The sequence below is a fragment of the Sciurus vulgaris genome, assembly GCF_902686455.1.
Source record: "Sciurus vulgaris genome assembly, chromosome: 8".
NCBI lineage: Eukaryota > Metazoa > Chordata > Mammalia > Rodentia > Sciuridae > Sciurus > Sciurus vulgaris.
Window position 1 is genome coordinate 6,408,488 of NC_136468.1, and position 20,750 is coordinate 6,429,237.

Consider the following 20,750-nt stretch of genomic DNA (forward strand, 5'->3'; position numbering starts at 1 on the left):
CTGGGCCTTGTCAGTGGGACTGCCCAGGGCTACAGCCTGAGGGCTGTGCCTGCTGGGGACAAAAGGAGAGAATTCCAGCTGCTACTGAAAGCCCCAGTATTAAAGGCCAAAGTGGCTGGAACTTCTGTTTATAGAAAGCTCTTATTCCTGGAGAATCTTACCTGGCACAAGCTGAGCCTGCTGCCAGCCTGCTGCTCACCCACCAACCTGGCTGTTGAGGCAGCATGGGGTGGATGAGCCTAGCCTAGCTGAAATGGATCCATTGGGACTTCTCTCCTCGATGGGGCCACTGAGAAAGGCCTCATATCCCTGGGGTCACATCCCTTTCCAGGATCTGTTTTCTTACAGTTGGGCCTGGTGTCTCAAGTCCAGCCCTGGGCTCTAGGAATTTCCAGGGTTTGAAGCTGCTGGTTCCTTTCCTTGCTTCCTATGACCTTGGGCTTCTCCTGTGACCCTCAGCTGTTTCTCTGCTTTGTGCCAGACAAGGTTCAAAAGTTGACTGTCATTTATGAGCTACAGGACTTGGGCATGGTGCCGAACTTCTCTTGAGCCTGTCTCTCTTCATCCATAAAGTGAGGACGATGACACCTATCTCACCAGGCTGTCAGAGCACCGAGTGAGAGTAGCACTGTAGGTGCCCTGTGTGTTACTTCCCTCATCCTCTTGTACCATTTCCCCAGCCCCTGTCTGCCCTTGGAAGGGGTACGGAGGTCCTGGCGGGCACTGACCGCTCAGGGTCTACAGATACATGGAATGATTTCCTAGGAAGCACCCACCCCGCCCCCATGCCCCAGCCTAGAGAGCAGGGATCAAGAGGAAGAAGTCAGAGGAGCTGGTGCAAAGGGAAGACTGGCCGCCATCTCTGGCCCTTCCCAGGCTCCCTCTCCAGGCCCAGTGTTTATCCCTCCGCCGCGGCTGCTGACACGCGTTGCTGACACCAGTCCAGGCTGGCCTCTGTCCGGGCGCGGAAGGGGCGGCGGGCCACTGGCGGCCTGCCCCGGGGAAGCCACGCAGCCAGCGCAAGGGCCTGGAGGGAGGGTTCCCTCCACCAACCAGGCTGTACTCCGCTAGAGGCACCTGTGTTGGGGCACAGCTGCGCTCGCCCACTGCTGGGGACTCCGGTCCCCGTCGTGCTCCCTGCTGCGGGGAGTGCCTGGACAGCTGTGTGTGTGGTGAGAGAATGTGGGGAAGGGCTGGGAGCCCGCGAGACTGGGGTCCCCGCTCACGTGCCCGTTCATTCCCGCCCCCCCAGGCCGCAAGTTCATCATCGCCAACGCCAGGGTGGAGAACTGCGCCGTCATCTACTGCAACGACGGCTTCTGCGAGCTGTGCGGCTACTCTCGGGCCGAGGTGATGCAGCGGCCCTGCACCTGCGACTTCCTGCACGGGCCGCGCACGCAGCGCCGCGCCGCTGCGCAGATCGCGCAGGCCCTGCTTGGCGCCGAAGAGCGCAAAGTGGAGATCGCCTTCTACCGGAAAGATGGTAGGCGGGGCCTGGGCGGGGTCACGGCGAGAGGGCGGGGCCGAGAGGGACGGGGCTGGGGTGGCGGGGGAGTGGGGGGGACCGGAGTGGGGAACTCTGTGGGGGATGGGACCCAGAGTTGGGGGGCGGTAGTGAACCTCATGGATTCTGTGCAGAAAGACCCAAGTCGGGGAGTGGCCGTGTGCCAGGAGGGTGGCACGGACTGTGTCTCTTCACCTCACTCTCTCTGATGGGATGGTTTTCCGGGTGGCCCACGGGTTCCGAGGCCGCTAGGCTGAGGGTTTGTCACCTCTGACCCCTTCCTCTTTGTGCAGGTGTCTAGCTAGGTGGGCTGGAGTGTGACGGGGCTGGGATGGAGGTACTGGTCAGGCTGGGGGCTGGGCGTTGACATTCGGCCCCAGGGATCTAGCTACCCAAGGGCAGGCGCTGCCAGGTGACTGGACCTGGAAGATATCACCAAGGGTGAGGCCATGAAGGGCTTCAGAACCTGGCTCACTCACTGCTGCCTTTATCTCACGGCCTTTCCCTTCCGCACTTCACCTGCACTTGAATGGAGGTGTGTGCCTCTACCCACGACCTCAGTTTCCTTTGTCTCAGCTATTGGGTGCCCCGCCCCTCCGCCCCTCCTGCCAGGTGTCTCTGCTCAGCCACCACCTCCCAGCCGGGCTGCTCTGGGCTTCCGGAGAGCGGATAAACAGAGCCAGGAGGGCTGCTCCCACTCTGCGCCTGTCGTGTTGGAGTGGGCTCTGCTCAGGGAGGAAATGCAGGGGGCCTGGAGGCCTGTGGGCATCAGAGAACAGTGACTGCAGCTCTAGAACCCGCATCTGGACTGCCTACATCCTGCTGCTCACTGCTGTGTGTCCGATACACATTTATTGCCCCCCTGTGAGCCTTGCTGAGAGCTGGGCTCTTGGACATGCAGGACAGATGAGATCTTGCCCACAGGGAGCTTGTCAGCTGTGGACAGTACTGCACATTCTGCCTCCTGTTGGAAAGGGTTACCAGTGAGGACCAAACCCTCAGCATGTGTGCTGGAGGGGTTGAGACCACCCTGCAAATAAAGGCTTGTGTCCTCTACCTCCCTGCTTTTGCTGGTGTGCAGTTTGTGGCATCAGTGGCCAGCACCCCTAGGATATGGCCACTGTGATCCTGTGAAAGAGGGCTTTGCTCACAGCAAATGGGGTTCCACTGGTAGGTAGGCAGGGGTAGTAAGGCTAGATGCTAACCCTGAGGCAGTGGACAGATTGTACCTCCTGGATGCTGGGCTACAGGGTTCACTTACATTATCTTGTGTAATCTTCACAAAAACCTTAAAAGGCAGCTGCTATATTTATCTCTAGTTTATGGTTGAGGAAACTGAAGTTCAGAGAAATTAAGAAATTTCCCCAAAGTCACACAACTGGAAAGTGATAGGATTGAGAGTGGATTCCCATCTGTCTTGACTCTGGCCCTACCCGCTGTGTATTGCTGTCTGTCATATATTGAAACCACACCAGAGAGCTACACATTATTTTATGTGAAACTTTATTTTAAAAGTTTGCAAACCACTGGTGTGATGAAAGAATACGAAATCCTGGGTTCAGGTCTAATGTGAGAAATTATGCAACTTAGGTCAAGTTGGTTTGTTTCTGGAGACTGTTTCCATTTGTGGGATAGTGTGGTGCTGAGATTTTGAGAGAGTGGCTGCAACAGGTTCTTCCTCCATAAACATCATGCCAGTGCCACTGTGGATGGTGGTTGAGTGTACTGATGGATTTGGCCTCTTGGCAGAAGGGGTCTGAGTGCTTTTGTCTTTGGCCATAGCGTGTGTGGGGTCCTCCTGGCCCTTCCTGCTGGTCCAGGCCAGCTCCTTTGGGACCCCTTCTGCAGAGGCGCTATCTTGGGATCTTGGTGACCTTGAGGATCACCTAATCTGGTCTACTTGAGTTACAGATGGAGAAACTGGGGAGCAGTGGTCTGGTTACCAGCATATCAGTGCAGGGAGTGGGTGCAGAACCCAGGTCTCTGTCCAAGTTCAAACTTTTCCCCTCTCCCGGTTACTACTTCAAATGGGGCACTGACCCAGAAAACCCTATGCCAGCTACCGCCTGTCCCCTCTTTACTGTTGCCTAGTTTCCATGGGGATCAGGTATCGTCTGTTAGCCAGCAGGCTGGCCTTGGCCCTTGGCCACCTGGGGCCCCATGTATCCTGGCACTCTAGGCCTATGGTGATGCAGACAGATTTCATCAACCTCTCCTTCCTCTGCCTTGAGACACTCAGTTTTGGTGCCATCCTGTGGCCTGACCTGGACTGCATGTGTGCACACTGGTGGGTGGTGAGAGGCAGAGGGGAAGAAGGCCAGTGTTACCTCATTTCTGTTAAGGCCTTTGTCTGGGTCCCTACTTGGCCAGCCCTGAGGGAGTGGGTCCTTGGGCTGCAGCTCTAGGGAGGTGGGGTGGCTGGGGAGGAGGCAGGGCTTTTTGCTGGCAGGCGCCGCCAAGGACAGCTGTGCTGTGTCCGTGCCTCTAGCTAGCTCTGTGCAGTCTCAGGGCCTGGAGCCAGACAGCCCCGTTATTTAGTTGCTGGGACTGCTGGGAGGTGGGAAGGCTAGACTGGGGGAGTGTGGGCTGGAGGAAGAGACACAGCGTGCCCAGGCTTCACTGGCCCCGTGTGATGCCCCTTCAAGTCAAGGCCAGGATTAAGATGGATTTGCAAGCTCAGCCCAGTAGTGTGCAGTGGCAGGCTGGGAGGTACCTTGGGCAGCAGGTGTTGGCTGAGTACAACCTGTGTCCCCACACTGCCATAGCTGGGCAGGTGTGTCTCTTCCTCTACCAGGCCCAGAGGAAGTCCTCCTCTCCCTTCCATTCTCTGCTCTTTGTTCCCGTCGCTGGGCTGCCTGCCCATCACTGTGCTTTGCTGCCTGCTGTGTCCCGTCCTCTCAGCACTGGCCCTGACTCTTCTTTTTCCTTCTTTCTCCTCCTTTCCTTCTTTTTCTTTCTCTTTCTCTCCTCTTACTTCAGCACCCTGAGCCTTCCTCTTGCCTCTCTCCCTCTCTTCTATTGGTCTCTGTCTGGAATCTATATCTCCCCGTACCTCTGACTATTTCGGCCCTTTTCCATGTCCCTGTGTCCCCAGGAGTCTGTGCGTGGGTGGGGACAGGGGTGTCTCTGGGGAAGAGTCTATTAGCTTCTTCACTCCAGCTGCAGGCCAGTTGCCATGACAACAAGGTCAGAGGGCCCCCACCGCAACAGCTGACTCTGAGGCTACAGGGAGAGGTAGGACTTGCGGTCCAGACCTGCTCCCCACTGTGCTGTGACCCCACAGCCCCAGAGGTGGCCCTATACTCACCCCCAAGTTGGGGTCCCCAACTTGGACCCAGCCTCTCAGGTGCTCATGCAGGTCCTGCTGCTTCCAGCCTCATGCCGCTGGGCCTCCTGCCATCTTCCACACCTTCTCTTCTGGTTCTCTTCCTCACCTTTCCCACCCCTCCTGGTCCCTTTGAGGCAGAGGCGCTGCTCTGCTCCTGCCAGAGCCTGCCTTCTCCAAGTCAGGTGTCCACTCCACTTCCCCTGCACCCCGAGAACTTGCACTGGTCTAAGTTGGAAGTTTTTTTTTCGAGGTGGGAAACCTTGAGACTGGGAGGGCAGGGGGATCACAGGTTGGTGCCTGGCTACTTTGTCTGGGTATCAGGAAAGGCACCCAGAATGATTCCAGGAGGAGCTGAGAGCTTAGATGGAAGGGAACATTTTACAGAGGGGCAGAAGCCATCATGGGGCTTCATCTTAGAGACAGGGGTGTCCCTGTCATCCTGGCCAGGACCTGGAGACAGGAAGGTGAGGGCGCATGCAGGATTGCTGGGCAGAGGGGCAGTGGGCATGCCCCTAGACACTGGCTGCCTCTCTCCACTGAGCACTTAGCTTCCGAGCTGTGCTGTGGTGGGCTGTCCTGGCTGTTGGGGGGCTTCCTGTTCTGTCCCACCAAGGGTGACGCAGGTCTTTTGATGGAGGGGTGCTCTTACCCTCGGTGCACCCTGGACCAGGAGAGTGTGGGAGGGCGGCTCCTCCGTGTTGTGTCTGCTGAAGCCCCCGGGAGGAGCTATGTAAATATTTGTGCAGAGCTGTCTGGGGTGGAAGCAGAGTTGACAGTGGCCTTGGGCTCTGGGGAGGAGGAATGGGGGGGGGGCAGGAGGAGGGCCAGCTTGGAGGCATGTGATGGGGTGAGCATGGGCCTCTTTTCTGCCCAGAGGTGGCTTCCTGTACTGTTCGATTTGAGGGGTTCCAAGAAAGCCCTTATATGCTTATTCATTTCCCCGAGGGTGCCTGAAAACTTAGAGAACTTACACTTGGGCTAAGACTGCCCCTTTTTCTTTAAAAACACTCTTGTTGCCCTTCTGTGTGTGGGCAGGAACGTGGGCAATGTTTGCCCTCTTAGGTGAGGGGCTTAGCAGAATTTCCCTCTCTGACAGGCCAGGAAGCCTGGGAGTAGGGTCAGAGAGGAACTGGGAGGGACCCCTGGGACAGGTGGCGAGCATGGGAGGTACATGGGCAGCCACTAGCCCCATGGTCCCCCTTTGCTCATGAAGACCTTTGTGCTGTGTGCTGGTGGTGGCCTTGAGTAACTCCTCTCCTGAGTGGCCACTCGTCTGCTGGTCTCATGACACCTGCAGGCTCAGGCAGTTCTTGCCCTGACCCTCATCTCCCTCTGCCCCAGTGCTGAGTGAGCTTGCTGCATCTGTCTTCCCCACCAGGCTGTAAGCACCACGAAAATAGAGGGTAGTCTGTTTTGTTCTCGGTTGTACCTACGGGCCTGGGGCCTGGTGGGAGGTCAGTACCTGCATGTGTTTGTTGAACAAATGAACGAGGTGGGCAGGATGGCGCGGTGGAGGGGCTGTGCTGAGAGAGTCAGGTAGCTGGGGGACGTTTCTGGCTCTGTTACAGACTTGCTGCGTGACTGTGGGCAATCACTTCTCGTATCTGGGCCTCAGTCTTTCACCCGGTGGAAAGTTTTGCAGTAGTAGAATGCCAGGCTGGGCAGGATTCTGGGGGATGAGGAGGCCATCAGGCTAGAGGAATGTGGGACCAGGTAGAGGCGGCCTGCGAGGTAGTGTCTGAGAGAGCTGGAAGTCCTCTAGTGCTGTGTGTGGGAGACCTAGTGGGTCCAGGGAAGGCATCTGGGGGCTCGTGGCCTCCTCACTTAGAGGAGGATCAAGAAGGCTTGGAGTGGGGTATGGAGCATGCTGGGGCAGGAAGGAGATGGTTGTTTTGGGGGCAGCTCACAGAGGACTTACTGTTGAGGTCCTGCTTCACAGTTTGCAAACTGGAAGTCTTCCTGCAGCACAGACTGCCTCGCAGCTCTCTCAGAAGCAGGGTTCCCTGGTCATTTCAGGGGGGAGGGGAAGCTCTTGCTTGCCAAGGCTGAGGGACTGGCTCAGGTTTACTCAGCTGGCAGGGGCCCAAGGTGTCCCCAGCTCTGGAGTCCTACCCAGTGTGGTCCTCCTGCATTCAGGCTGTCTTGCCTGGAGGCCCTTTTGGAGTGTGTTGGGCTCATGGTCTCAGGAGATCTGGGCTTAGCTTGGGTCTGAGGACCTGGGTCCTCAGTTCCTAAGTGGGATCATAGTGCTTGTCCCCTGTGCTAGGGCAGGTAAAGGTGTTCCTCCAATAAGTACCGATACCAAAAAGCAGCATGCCAACATCAAGGCACACACCACTTGCCATTCAGCAGGCTGTTACCCTGTGGTGCCAGGTCCTGCTGTCAGACAGTGGAGAGCAGCCGCCTGCCCTGCCCCTGCTCGGCACCCCTGCCTGCCTCTCCTCCCCCTCCCCAGGCTTCTGCTGGCCCCACTCATGTTAATGTTCTTTTACCCTTTCTTTTTCATTTTATTTTTTCCTTTTCCCTTTTATCTCACTCCCTGGTCTCCTTATGCTCCCTGCAGGCAACCATTCAAATGTACTTACTGTGAATGTGTTGCTTGCATATGTTCTTGCAAATGTGTATTTTGTCTGGATAGATGCATATAGATTTAATTTATGCAAATGATACTGTGCTATATCTTGTATTCTGGTGTTCACTTTTCTGAGATAAGAGTGTGCTCTTAAGTCCAGTTGGGTTGCTGTTTGACATCTGGTCTGTGGCTTCCCATTCTGGGATGTGACTTACCTGCCCACTCTCCCAGGGAAGTACCCCAGGTTGTCTCTACCTCCCTTCCACCAGAAGTAATGCTGCAGAGAACATCCTTATACGTGGACCCTTCCAGACTTGTGTGAGGATGTCATGTGATACCTCCCCAAAAGTACAGTTGTCAGATCACAGAATATTTGGATTCTCAATTAAGTCCTGCCAGTCTGTGTCCAAACAGCTGCTCCCATTGCCCCCTATGTCCTGAATGGAGCATGAGATTCATCTACCTCCATATTTCTACCATTCTTGGCTTTATCTACCTTCTTAATTTTTGCCAGTCTCGTAGGTGAAAGTGAAATCTCGTTGCTTTAATTTGCCTTTCTTTGATTTCTGGTGAGTCTAAATGTCTTTCAGGCTTGATAGCCCTTTAGGGTTACTTTCCTGTGAATTGTTTCGTTATGTCCTTTGCTCATTTTCCTGTTAAGGTGGCTGCCTTTCATTTCTGTGGATCTGCAGGAGTCATTTAAGTATTCTAAAAATACAAACGCCTACAGTTAAATATTCAGTATATCCAGGTAAGGTGGTGCACACCTGTGATCCCAGTGACTAGGGAGGCCAAGGCAGGAAGACTGTAAGTTCAAGGCTAGCATCAGCAACTTGGTGAGACCCTGTCTCAAAAGAAATAATAAAAAGGGCTGGAGATATAGCATATAGCTCAGTCATAAAGCACCCCTGTGTTCAGTTCCCAGAACTCAAAAAAAAAAAAAAAAAAGAAAAAAATTAGTAAAAGTTCTTGTTGAATCATGATATCATAAATATCTTCTCCCTTTCAGTTCCTGTTCAATTTATCCTACTATACTTAATTTTGATACAAATAAATCATTGAGTTTTAGCTTTGCTTGTGCTTTTGAAGTTATGTTGAACATATTCTTTACCCTCTGGAGGTTGCAAAGATCCACCTCTTCTTCTGTGAATGTAGTTGTTTCACCTTTTTCACGTGGGTTTGGAGTCCATCTTGAGCCTTTCTCAGATGTGGTGTCATGGTGTCAAGGAGGGATCAGGTTTTATTTTTTCCGGGTGATGAGCCAACTTTCCCAACACAATCTAGTCGGTGTTTTTCCATTGATTTGTGGGCCACCTTTAGGAGAGATTGATTTCCCACATAGCCATGGATCTGTCTCTGAGCAATTCTGTTTTGTTCTAATATTTGTCTGTTTTTGCATTAGAACCACATTTACAATCAGCAACAACACCATAGCCTGCAGTATGCCTTATTCTTTTTAAAAGATGACCTGGTTATTTCTGGCTCCTCTTCTTTATAGACTATAGGGAAAGTTTATTGAGTTCCTGGAAGAACAAACAAATGGACAAACAAATACTAGACCCTTGATTGGAATTAGATTAGTTTTGTAGGTTGATTTAGGGGTTATTGACATCTTTATATTTGTCCAGTCAAGACCAGGACTGTCCCTCCACTTACCAGATCATTTCTGTATCCTTTATGAGAGTTTGGTTTTGTTTACCCACTTGGCCTTTCTTGGGCAATTCCTAGATACTTTATAGTTTTTATTGCTATTGAATAAAACCTCTTATTTTTGACTGTATTTTCTAGTTGCTGACGGCTGCCACGGAGGAATGCCATATGTGTTCATGGGTTGATCTTATATTTAGCATGCTTGCTGAGCTCTCTCCTGAGTCCTAATTCTTATCTGTTGATTTTGTCCACTCTCTAGGGAGCTGACCCTATTGTCTGTAGATGATGCCAGTTTTCTTGTTTACTTGTGGGACATTGTCATGTGTTTCCAGGCTCCAGGGCTCCACCTGACTTCTCAGGGGTTTGCACCAGCACTTGTATTTGCTTGTCTGATTTACAGAGCCCCATGGAAGGTCAAGCCAGGGAGAAATTGTACCCTTGGTTTAATGACCAAGGAGCTGTGGGCTGCTTGATAAAGCCTGCGTGGCAGCCCTGGAATTGGGACAGGCTTTATCAGAGCCTCCCCAGGCCCTCTGGGGTCTGCTGGAAGCCAAGATGGAGCTTAGTTCTGAAGCTTACAGAGTACCAGAGGAGGGCAGGGGTCCCGGACTGTCCCCCGATGGACAGTGGCAGCTCTGTTTGCCCTTGCTGCCCTGTGGCCGACTGTGTGGGGGTCACAGTCAAGGGGGACTGAAGGATATCACAACTGGTATAGTTTCCACTTTTGCCCCCTGCCCCTTGCCCAGGTTCCTGGCATCAGCCTCTGTTCCATGGTAACCATTGACTGGATTTTATGTTGCTTCAGGGAAAGATGCCTGATTTCCCATGGTTGTTCTACCTGCTGTCCCAACTCAGGACAGAGTCTACTATGGGTTTGAATCAGACAAATTCTGTCCTGAAAGGGTGGTCAGTGCCCCTGGATCTTAAAGGGAGGTGAGAAAGTAGGGACATAGCTTATCCATACCTACCATAACTATCACTACCCCTGAGGCCACCAGCTGTCCTTCCAGGCTGTCCACCCAGTGCCTTGCATGAAGTGGGTGTTCCTGGCCTTAGGCCTTGACTCTGAGCTGGGGAGAAGCTCTCCCCAGAGGCCAGCCTGTGACGGTCTCCTGTGTAAGAGCTGTGGTTTTGGACATGTTCCCAGAGAGGAGCATCCTGTGGACCAGGTGGAGAGGTCAGGATAACCTCTACCTGCCTCTAGGGGGAAGCTGGAGGAAGAGGGAGTGGGAACGGAGAGGAAGCTGGGGTGGGAGGGTGCCAGGGTGACTGCTGAAACTGTGAATGCAGCCCGCCATGCAGCTTCCCCAGGTCAGGGTGACCTGTCTCACCTTCCCAGAGCTTCTTGGCAGGAGGGCAGGAGGTATGACTCCTGGTTCATACCACATGAGTTTGTGCCTGGAGAGGTGGGGTGGCACCAGGAGACTGGCAGCAGAGCAGGCTTCAGCTTTCTTAGGCAGAGCTGAGGTGTCATGGTGGTAGGAGTTGCTCAGCCGCGGGGTGGACTGTGGGTTTGGTGGCGGGTGGAGGTGATGGCAGGGGCTCTTGGCCTCATATGACAATCACTGGCAGGGTCTGACTGGAAGGGCAGGTGGAGGGATCTCTCTGGGGGTGCTGCTTCTGTGGCAGTCCGGCCTGACTGGGCCCCCTAATCCTGCCTGCCAGGGAGTGTTCCCTGGGACTCTGCGTTTCTCAGCTCCTGGACTCAGGAGTGTAGGATTGGTCTCTGATACACACACCCTCTGTTACATACTTGTGCACACACACGTGCACACATACTCGTGCTCACATACCTACACGCATGTATACATACTCATTTACTGGCCTCTCAGACTCCATTACTCTGTCCCCTGGGTCTGCAGTGTCCCTGGCCTTCCCTAGGCCCCCCAGCTGCCCACAAAGAGTGGTGTTAGTGACATGGTGGCCACTGGCCAGGAGCGGCTCCCGCTGCATCGTCCTGTCGCCGCCACCAGGCTAAATATAACCTGACACTGCACAGCCCTGGGCGGCTGCTCGGGAGACAGCCTCTGCCCGGGGCGGGGGAGAGGGCTGCCTGCAGCCCCGGCCTCCTGTCCTCGGTGTGACTTTGGACCCATTCTGGGCACAGATTCTCCTGCTCGGAGCGAGCCAGGGAGGCAGCCAGAGTGAGGATGTTGGAGGTCACCTTCCCTGCAGGACCCGCCACCCTGCCTCGTTATAGCTGTGGATGCTTTCACAAGGCCATCTGTCATCTCATCTGGCACCCAGGGCAGGAATCACTTGTCCCTGTGGTACTCACAGAGAGTCTAATCTCAGAAGTGGGTGACCTGCCCTTAGTCACACAGCCGGTGAGAGGCGGGGTAGGAGCCCATGTCTGCTGATGGCCAGGACGGAGGAGCTTAGCTCCCCAGGGCTCCCCTGCTGTCTGGTTTGTTTCCTTTGAACACGGGCCCAGTGAGGGCAGACTCCAGCCCCGTCTCGTTGGTGATGTTGCTCCTCACTCTTCACCTGCACGTACATTCTCGGTGATAATCTGGTGGTGAAGGAGCCATGAGGACACCTGGTTTACAGATGCCTCAGCCAAGAATGACCTCAGGAACTTGCCCAAGGCCACTCAGGTCATCTGCAGGCCTCTTCTTCCCTGCCTGGCGCTGCCATGAGAGATAAGGCCTGGCCCCTGATAAAGTCAAGTGTTGCTCCCACTTGGGGCCTGGCTTGGGCCAGTTGTGTCTAGAGGTGGAAATTGGATTTGGGACACTGGGTGAAGTCCTAACCTGTGTGTGGGTTTGGATGCTGGGTCGGGACAGTGCCTCCCCCAGGTGAACTCCCAAGTCCCAAATGAAAGCAAGCTAGGTGTTGTGCCCTGAATGATGGGGATCTTCATAGAGTCAGGATGAACTGTGTTTGCCATACCTGGAGGTATCCAGACCTGCTGCTCCCCCAGGGTGCCTCCCATTGCCCCATCTCCTCTCAGTGGACCTGCAGTGAGCCACATGACCTCTAAAGTCCTACTGAGAGAGTGCCTGGCATGCCTCACCTTGGCCAGCAGGGCCAAAGACATGGAGGGTATAAAGAGCTGCCTCCACTTTCTGCATTCCCAGAGAGGCCAGTGGGACAGAGGCAGGCCTGGGCTGGGCATGGAAGCCTCACCTGAGGTGAGGTCAGTCCAGCTGAGCTGGGCTGGGGGTTGGAGGAGGGGCAGCGGCATGTGTCTTGTCATCAGCCACATAGGCCATGCTGGCCCATTGCTGCTCTGTTGCTAAGACCATGTGCTCATCTCCCCTTCCTTCTCAAGTCCGGGGAGCCCTCCCTTGAGCCAGGCTCCCAGCTACATGGAGGTTATATCATTGTAGTCCTTCAGCTCTGTGGGGTGGGCCTGTGTTGCAGGCAACATTCTGCAACTCCAGAGGATAAGTGACCAACCCAGTGTCCTAATGCACTGGGCAAAGGCTGTCTGACTCCCCGGCTGTGCCCCCTCCCCTTTGAGACGTGGAATCCCACACCCCCCGCTGCCCCCTCCTTCCCTGAGCACTGAAGGCGCTGGCTGCCTTTGCAGTGTGGGCCATGCCTGCCACAGAGTGGCTCTTGGTGGAACTGCACCCTTGCCCAGCTGGGCCTGCTGGCCCTTCTGTGGCCACCTCTGCCTTGGGTAAGCTGGGCCACTGGTGGGAGGCAGGGTGAGCTGAAGGGAAAAGGGAGAAGAGTGGTGGGCTGGGGGCCTGGGGCTGGGTGGGCACTGGGGCCAGGGGGTAGGCAAGACTATTGAGCGCACCCTGCCAGCCAGGCTCCCCGGGTGCAGCGTGAATGCTGGCTCTCAAGGTGGCTTCTCTACTGGGAAGTATGGTGTCTTATCTGCCCACAAACTTCCGTTTGCTTTGTACTACTGCCCAACTCCAGTCGCCTTGGGGCCTGTCCCTGGCCTGGCTGACCTCCCCCTCCCCCATACCGCTGGGCGGTGGGCTCTAGCCGGTAGGCTGGGCTGAAGAGCTTGGGCCGTTGATGTGGCAGCTCATGGAAGACCCAGCCAACCTGGCAGGTGAGACAGTGCCTCAGAGGTGCCAGGGTCTACTCAGCTCCTGGATTTCTTTCCTTCCTTCCCCACCCCCACTGTGTCTCCTTCAGCCATCAGGCAGGGCCGGGGTTCACATGTTTAGAATAACCAGACCTTTGACAGATTATTTGAAAGGGAAAATTTTTTGAATGTCGACACAGGGAGGGGGATGTGGGGATTCTGTGTGAGCGTGTGTCTGGGCATGGGGAGCCGGTTTGTGCTGCGAGGGAGGCTTATCCTGGAGCTTCTGTATCGGAAGGGGCGGGAGGGCTGTTTTGAGATGCCATGGTGCTGGGCTGGCACTCTGAGATGCCAAGGTCCTGGGGTAGGTAGGCCTCAGAATGCAGAGTTGGCTTCTTTTGCTGAGTAGGTTGGACTGACATGGGGATGGGATTCTGAGGACTCAAGGCCAGTGTTTCTGGGGCCTTATCTTGGGGACAGAGACCCCAATCCTTCTGGAAGGGTTGGAGCCATCTTCCATCTTCCAGACTCTAGACTTCTCTGAGGTGGGTTTCCTGGTGAGGGCCATAGATCAGGGCCTGGATTGCTTGGGTGCCCAGGGTGGATGCTGGGGTCTCTGGGGCTGATGTTTCCTGGTTTCTGGCCTCTCCAGAGTCCCGAGGAGGCCAGTCTCTATTCGGGCCGCTGCTGGCCATCACCATATTAGGGCATAAACTCCAGGCGGACTGTCTGGGTGCCAAACGGTCTCCAGCTGGGCCCAGCCCCCTGCAGCTCCAACACCACAGCTGTGTGTCAGAGGCCGGAGGTCAGGGGACAAGAGCAGCTGCGGGAGGGAGACCCAGACAGAGCCCCTGAGCTCAGGTCCCTTGTGCAGAGCCTGGGATGCGGTGAGTGGAAGGCTGTCGGGCGGGGCAGAGATCTCCTGACCAGCTCCTCCTGGGTTCAGCCCTTGCCTTGGTACCATCCTGTTTAAATTGGTTTCAGAGGACCTTGTTCCACTAGAGGAACCCACTGCTAGAATCACCGGTCTGCTTCAGTCTCAGCCTCATCCCCGGAAGTCTGCACACAACCTGGCCAGCATCTACAGGAGCCAGGCCCTTTCCACCCAGCCTGCTCAGCTGCAGCCAGCTCTGCTCCCTGCCTCCCCACACTCAGACCCTCAGGCCTGGCTGGCAGGCATCAAGCACCACTTCATGTCCCTGCCCCCTGCCCCTTCAAATCACCACTGCCATCACTCCTGCCTGAGCCAGGGGTGGGAGTGAGGGGGAGGTTCAGAGGAAAGGGAGACCAGCCCAAGGAAGCTCTTAGCAGTGGAGGTGAGCATAAGGGACAGCTGAGGCTGGGCTGCTAGAGACAGGGTGCAACCACATGGCTGCTCACCCTCCCTATCTCTTCTCCATTCATGACCGCCTCCTCCATGTCACTGTTGCCCTGCTACTGACACCAGGAGCCAGCACTGGCTCCCAAGGTGTATTTTGCCAGGTGCCAGGCCCCACAGAGGGAATGTGGATAGTGAGAGGCAGAGAAGACCAATGGGCAGATGAGGAAAGGAGCCCGCCCACCTCTGGGAAGAGGGGGAGTTGAGGAACACGCCTGGGATCTGGGTAGAGCTGAGACGAGGGCGAGACCTCCATGGTCTCTTTCAGGGATCAGCGTGGGGGTGGGGCCCATGTGCTCTGCAGGAGCCCAGATGGAGGGGTGAGCTAACCTGGCCCAGGGAAGAGGTTCTGTGGCTAGAGAGCGGGGAGGGGGAGAAAATCAAGGACAGAGAGAACGTCAAGGAAATGAAAGATCTAGATGTTCACTAGTTTATTTCTGCCGTGTCACAGACTAGTACTTTCGTGAGGTAGAAGGTGGCATGCCTGGATACTGTGGCAAGGCCAAGTAGCTATAAAGGTCTGAAACTCTTCCTCTCAACTTCTCAACTTACCTTGTTGTGGACTGACACAACGGCTGGGAACTAATCTACAGGAAACAGACAGGGACAACTAGCTATGGTCAACTGGCCATAGTGTTCAGTACCTGCCAGACCTTGCCCGAGCCCTCAGCACATACTGACTTATTTAATCTTTGTAACTGGTGATAAAAAATTGTTTATAATTCCCATTTTATAAGTGAGGGAAATGAGGCACAGGGATGTTAAGTAACTTAAGAAGAATGCAGATGTCATTACGCAGTAAATTGGGATCTGAGCCCAGAGATTCTGGGCCTAAAACCTGTGGGCTTGACCACTAGGCAACACTGCCTTGAATGAGAGAAAAGCAAAAATACATTGAGAGGATAGGAAGACTAAGGCGGAAATGTGGAGGAAGAAAGGGTCATAAAACAGTGAGAGAAAATACACGTAGGGAAAGAGGACTCGAGAAAAGGTAGGCAGGGAGGGAGAGGTGCACGCAGCAAGCTGGGGCAGGCGCGTGGCCAGGGTGCATGCTGCGGGCAGGGATGCGGGAGAGGAGCTGTAGTGGGGTCGGAAGGGAGGCAGAAGTGGATGGACCCTTTTGGGGCTGGGAGTTCATCCTGGCTGGCTTTGCGCCCTGCCCGCTCTGGTGTCACCGTGGCCATCTTCTCCCCGCTCTGCAGGGAGCTGCTTCCTGTGTCTGGTGGATGTGGTGCCTGTGAAGAACGAGGATGGGGCTGTTATCATGTTCATCCTCAACTTTGAAGTGGTGATGGAGAAGGACATGGTGGGGTCCCCAGCACGTGACACCAATCACCGGGGCCCCCCCACCAGCTGGCTGGCCTCTGGTAAGTGCAGTTGTACGCTTGCGCCCCCTCGGGAGCACATGGCAACAGCAAGGAGTGGCCTGGTCCTGCCTGGCCCAGGATGGACAGACAGGAGTGGAGTGACAGGGCCCAGACTCACACGTCCTTGGGTCGAGAGAGCACCTATTTTTCAGCTTTGCCTGCTGGATTCCCACCCCACACCCCTAAGGACCGCTCCTCTCTGCAGCCGGTCCTGATCTGCTTGGGGATGGAGACTCGCCCTTCCCTGACGGCTCTGGCCACCTGGCTGCAGATCCCCCTGCTCGTGTCTTATGGACTCAGCCCTCTCTCTCTCTGTGGAGTTTCTGCTCTGTAGTCTCTTGATCCTGGACTGGCCAGGTTCCCCGAGTGGCCTTGGCTAATGGAAGAGGGGATGTGAGGGAATTCTCCCCTTGGCTAGAGACATCCAGCCCCGCCTCCTTCCCTGGATGACCCAAAGGCTCAGATCCCCCTCCCCCAGGATGACCTCTTTGGGTTTAATTTAAAATTTCCCTAGTGTCAGGACAAAAGCATTCATCTCTTTGTTTCTTAAGCTCTAAAACAACAACTGTAATGATTCTGGCCCTACAGATGCCAGCTGCCAGGGGATGGGAGAGAGCTGCTGGCATCACTTCCTGCCCAAGTGCAGGACCGGCAGTGACTATGACCTCCAGCAGGTCACCCTAGGCATCTGTGCCTGAGTTTCCTCATATCTAAAATGAGGATGATAGTCCCCACCAGGGCAGTAGGAGAATTAGGGAGGACTCGTGGAGTCTGTCTTCAAGTGCAGCTAGAAATAGCAGTTGATTAAGGTTAGCCTTGGATAAGGTTACCTATTGTTTGGGAATGGAGTTCTGTGCCTGGGGTTGGGGATGGAGGACTGACACTCTGAGAGTCCCTGGTTCCGCTCGGCCGGGACTCCAGCTCCTGGAGGCTTTGCCTCCTCCAGGCGGCTGGCCATCCTGGGGCCACAGGCCTCCCTTCTCCCACAGGTCGGGCCAAGACCTTCCGACTGAAGCTGCCTGCGCTGCTGGCGCTGACGACCCGGGAGTCTGCTGGGCGGCCAGGCAGCGTGGGCAGTGTGGGCGCCCCAGGGGCTGTGGTGGTGGACGTGGACCTCACACCTGCGGTGCCCAGCAGTGAGTCACTGGCCCTGGATGAGGTGTCAGCCATGGACAACCATGTGGTGGGGCTCGGGCCAGCTGAGGAGCGTCAGGCGCTGGTGGCCCCCGGCTCGCCTACAGCCAGCGCACCTGGCCCGCACCCGTCACCGAGGTCCCATAGCCTCAACCCTGATGCCTCGGGCTCCAGCTGCAGCCTGGCCCGGACGCGCTCCCGAGAGAGCTGTGCTAGCGTGCGTCGCGCCTCTTCAGCTGACGACATCGAGGCCATGCGCGCAGGGGCACTACCCCCACCACCGCGCCACGCCAGCACTGGTGAGGGCAGGCCCAGCAAACTGCCCCGCCTAGGTGCTCACTTCCCCACGCACTGGGCCTGCACGTCCAGGCCCTCCACGTCCAGGCCCTCGGCTTCCTCCCTCTCCCCTGCATCCTGGGTGCCAGGGAGCCTGGGAGATGGAAATCCCATTAAGCACTTATTTAATCTCATTAAGTGGCCTTTTACTCTATTAAATGTCCATTCATCCCGTTACACTTTTCTACTCCCAGAGCCCTTGCTGGCCCATGGATCCTGCTGTCCCGGGACCTCCTGGAGCAGGGATGGCCGTGCGGCTGGGGAAGGACAGGACAGGCCTAGGGACTCTGGACACCACTGGCTTACTGGCAGTCCAAGGGCCCCTGAATAGACCCTTTCTTCTCCCTCATTTGGCCTTCATCTCATAACTGCATTTCCTTTTTAAAATGGGAGGGGATCTGGCCCTTGTTTGTTTCTGTGACTTCAGGTCTCCTGATCTGACCCCACTGACTCACGTCCCCCATGGCCCTGGCCTGAGGAGGGCTTGGTCTTCACTCCGGTCTCAATACCCATGGCCTGACTGCCTGTCAGCCTCTGGCCCACCCACCTGACCTGGCTTTACCTCTCCACCCAGGGGCCATGCACCCCTTGCGCAGTGGCCTGCTTAACTCCACCTCAGACTCGGACCTCGTGCGCTACCGCACCATTAGCAAGATTCCCCAAATCACCCTCAACTTTGTGGACCTCAAGGGCGACCCCTTTCTGGCCTCGCCCACCAGCGACCGGGAGATCATAGCACCCAAGATAAAAGAGCGGACCCACAATGTCACTGAGAAGGTCACCCAGGTAGGGCTGTGGTCAAGAGGTGAGGGGACTGGGACCAGTCAGTGAGGGCCCCTTGAAGGAGGCAATCCTGAGGGCTGGTGGAGGGGAGGTTTTCCAGAGCCGGGGTAGGAGAGCAAACAGTTTGGAAGGTCCTGGAGAGAGGGAGACTGGTGGGGAGGGGCCTCCGGATAGGCAGATACGGAGGACGGGTTGAGTGGGTGTGGCTCGAGGGTGGACAGGGCCCTTGAGGCTGGGGACATGAGAGGGCCGAGTGGGTGGGAGAAGGCAGCCTCAAGGATGTGAAGGGTCTGGCCACAGGGCATATGTGAAATGGGTACTGGGGGCAAGCCAACAGGAGAAGGCTTCAAATTAGAGGAGACCACAGAGGTCAAGGTCAGGAGGGAGGGTCCTCGTTCTTCTGAACTGAGGTGATGCCCCAGCAGAGGTGGGGGCTAGTGGTGTGAGGATGGTCTGGAGGTGCCTGCCATGTCCCCAAGGCATTAGAGAGGTGGGGGTCCTTCCCCTGTGGGAGAGGGAGGGGATGGTGGTGGGTGCAAAGATATGGGAGGTTCAAGCCCCTGAACCCTGGGCCAGAAAAGACCACCAGTCTTTGGGGCTTTGACCTACACAGCCCTGTTGGCAGGGCCAGTCTGGCTTCTGTCCCTCCTGGCAGCAAGGTGGTCTATAACACCCTCAGGGCCCAGTCCACCCCAGCCCTTCTTCACCTCCTGGCTTTGGGGCTTTGGGCACCAGGAGTGCCATCCTGCAGTGAGTGAGCAGCCCAGAACAGTAGGGGACCCCTTTTCCTCAGGCCCCTTCCATAGCCGCTGCCCGGTTGGCCTGTGTGAAGGAGCTGCCCTGCTCCGGCCTCCCTTGGCAGCTTCCTGCTGCCTCTGGCTCTCTGGGTCTCTGCCAGGTCTCTAGCCCCTTGGCCTTGACTCCAGAACATTCCCCCCACATCCCAGGCCCTTATCTGGCTGCCTAACTCTGTGCCCCTCTGGGTCCTGCCTCTCCCTCTCAATTCCTACCCGGGTCCCTTGCTTCTGCCCTGCAATTGTGGATCTGTGCGTGTCTTGTCTGTATGTGTCTGCGTGTGGTGCCCCTGCCAGTCACCGGGCGTCTCTCCATCTCTGGGTGTCTCTTTCTGACTCTGGCTGGCTCGGCACTGGACTGGCGGGGCGGGGGTGTTGGGGAGACCATTAATCTGTGGTGACAGTCTGGGCTGCTGGGCGAGGGGGAGGGGCATGGGCTGCGGGAGCGGCTGCTGCAGGAGCTGGGAGCAGGCTGCGGGGGAGGGGGCCGTTGGCCTGGCACGGGGCGGAGGGGCGGGCACGGGCAGGGCGGGGGAGCCCAGTGTGGCGGGGTGGGGGTGGGGACCTGGGAGGAGGAGGGGCCGGCCGGAGGAGCTGCGGTGGGAACCGCAGCTGCTGGGCTGGCGGCAGGCGGGCAGAGCGAGCGCAGCACCCTGGCAGCAAGGCCCACACCAGGGGCTATGGGCAGCATGAGCCAGGCAGCCTGCAGCCCACGATCACTACCCAGGTGACCCCAGCCCTGGGGCCCAGCCCCAGCCACCCTGGCTTCATGCCAGAGGTGGCCCTGGCTGCCAGTTGGCCAGCCTCCGGGGCACAGCCTGGGCTGGGACTGCTGCTGGGGCGCAAGTGAGGCACTGGCTGGGCCCTTGGACCCCAGGGCATGCAGGCTGGGGGGAGGCAAGTCCTCCATGGCAACCCCAGCAGGGAAGGCGAGCAGGACAGGGGCTCTGCGGCCCAGGGCCCAGAAAGGCCGGGTGAGGCGGGCCGTGCGCATCTCCAGCCTGGTGGCCCAGGAGGTAGGTGACCCGGGCCCTTCCTCCTCCTTTCCAGGGCTGGGACACTGAGGCAGGTGCTGGCAAGTGGGGGAGAAGCGCAGAGGGCTCTGACTCCTGAGAAGTAGGGTGGTTTGGGGAGCCGTGGAGTCTGAGGCCTGCCCAGCCCGGAGCTCCTGCCCACCCTCCTCCTGGCCCAGGGGTTCCCAGTGTTTCCCTGGCTGGGGGCCCCTCTCTTGTGGTTTCTGTGGCTCACAGTCTTCTACCTCAAAATGCAAAGGGAGGAGACAGACAACAGGAATCAGATGGGTGCCCAGAGAGGGTAGCCAGGAAACTCGGGGAGGCAAAGGAGCTAGCAGGCGGGGACAGTGAGAGGCTGGCAAGCAACTGCCAGGCCTGGCTCACAGGTGCGGGGCTCCCTCAATCTGCAGGGAATGGCCTCTGCGGCAGGTAAGGGAGGTTTGCTATGCTTTCGGGGGTCCTGGAGGCTGGAGTCTGAGGAGGGTGGGGGTTGGCGTCCACCAGGTGGGTGGTGAGAACGTGCTGAGCTGAGACCTGGCTCATCTCTTCAGGGGCGGCCTAGGCTGATGGTTACCTCCCGGGCATCGTCTCGAGAATCTCACCAAAGCTGCCACCATTCCTGGCCCCGTACTCCCTCTGTCTGGTCTCTTATGATCCTCTTGGGTGGGGGGACAGGTACAGGTGGGATTCTTCCCTCACAGATGAGGACCCAGGGTTTGTTCAGTGTTCTACAGGACAACAGGTCAAAAGGAATGACAAACCTGGCCCCAGGCCATGTGGGAAGCTAGTGATGTGGAGCTGGGACAGGCCCTCGGGCCGATGAGGTTGGCCATTCCAGACCCTGCATCCAGGGCTTGCCGCACATGCATGTGTGTGTTGGGGCTGTGGGCAGACTTGGGG

General features: G+C 56.7%; 1 protein-coding gene across 3 annotated transcripts in view; it reads left to right on the forward strand.

Annotated features, from left to right (window-relative positions):
- The window catches only part of KCNH2 (potassium voltage-gated channel subfamily H member 2), a 31,633-nt gene that overhangs the window by 1,883 nt on the left and 9,000 nt on the right, over positions 1-20,750 (forward strand). Inside the window, exons 2-5 of one of the 3 annotated variants that reach the window (XM_079151881.1) lie at positions 1,253-1,483; positions 15,626-15,790; positions 16,780-17,223; positions 17,835-18,046. In XM_079151881.1, the coding sequence (XP_079008007.1) occupies positions 1,253-1,483; positions 15,626-15,790; positions 16,780-17,223; positions 17,835-18,046 (1,052 nt within the window). Of the gene's footprint in view, positions 1-1,252; positions 1,484-15,625; positions 15,791-16,779; positions 17,224-17,834; positions 18,047-19,419; positions 19,854-20,750 lie in introns of those variants that run through there. The other 2 variants (XM_079151882.1, XM_079151883.1) reach the window with 2 other exon arrangements.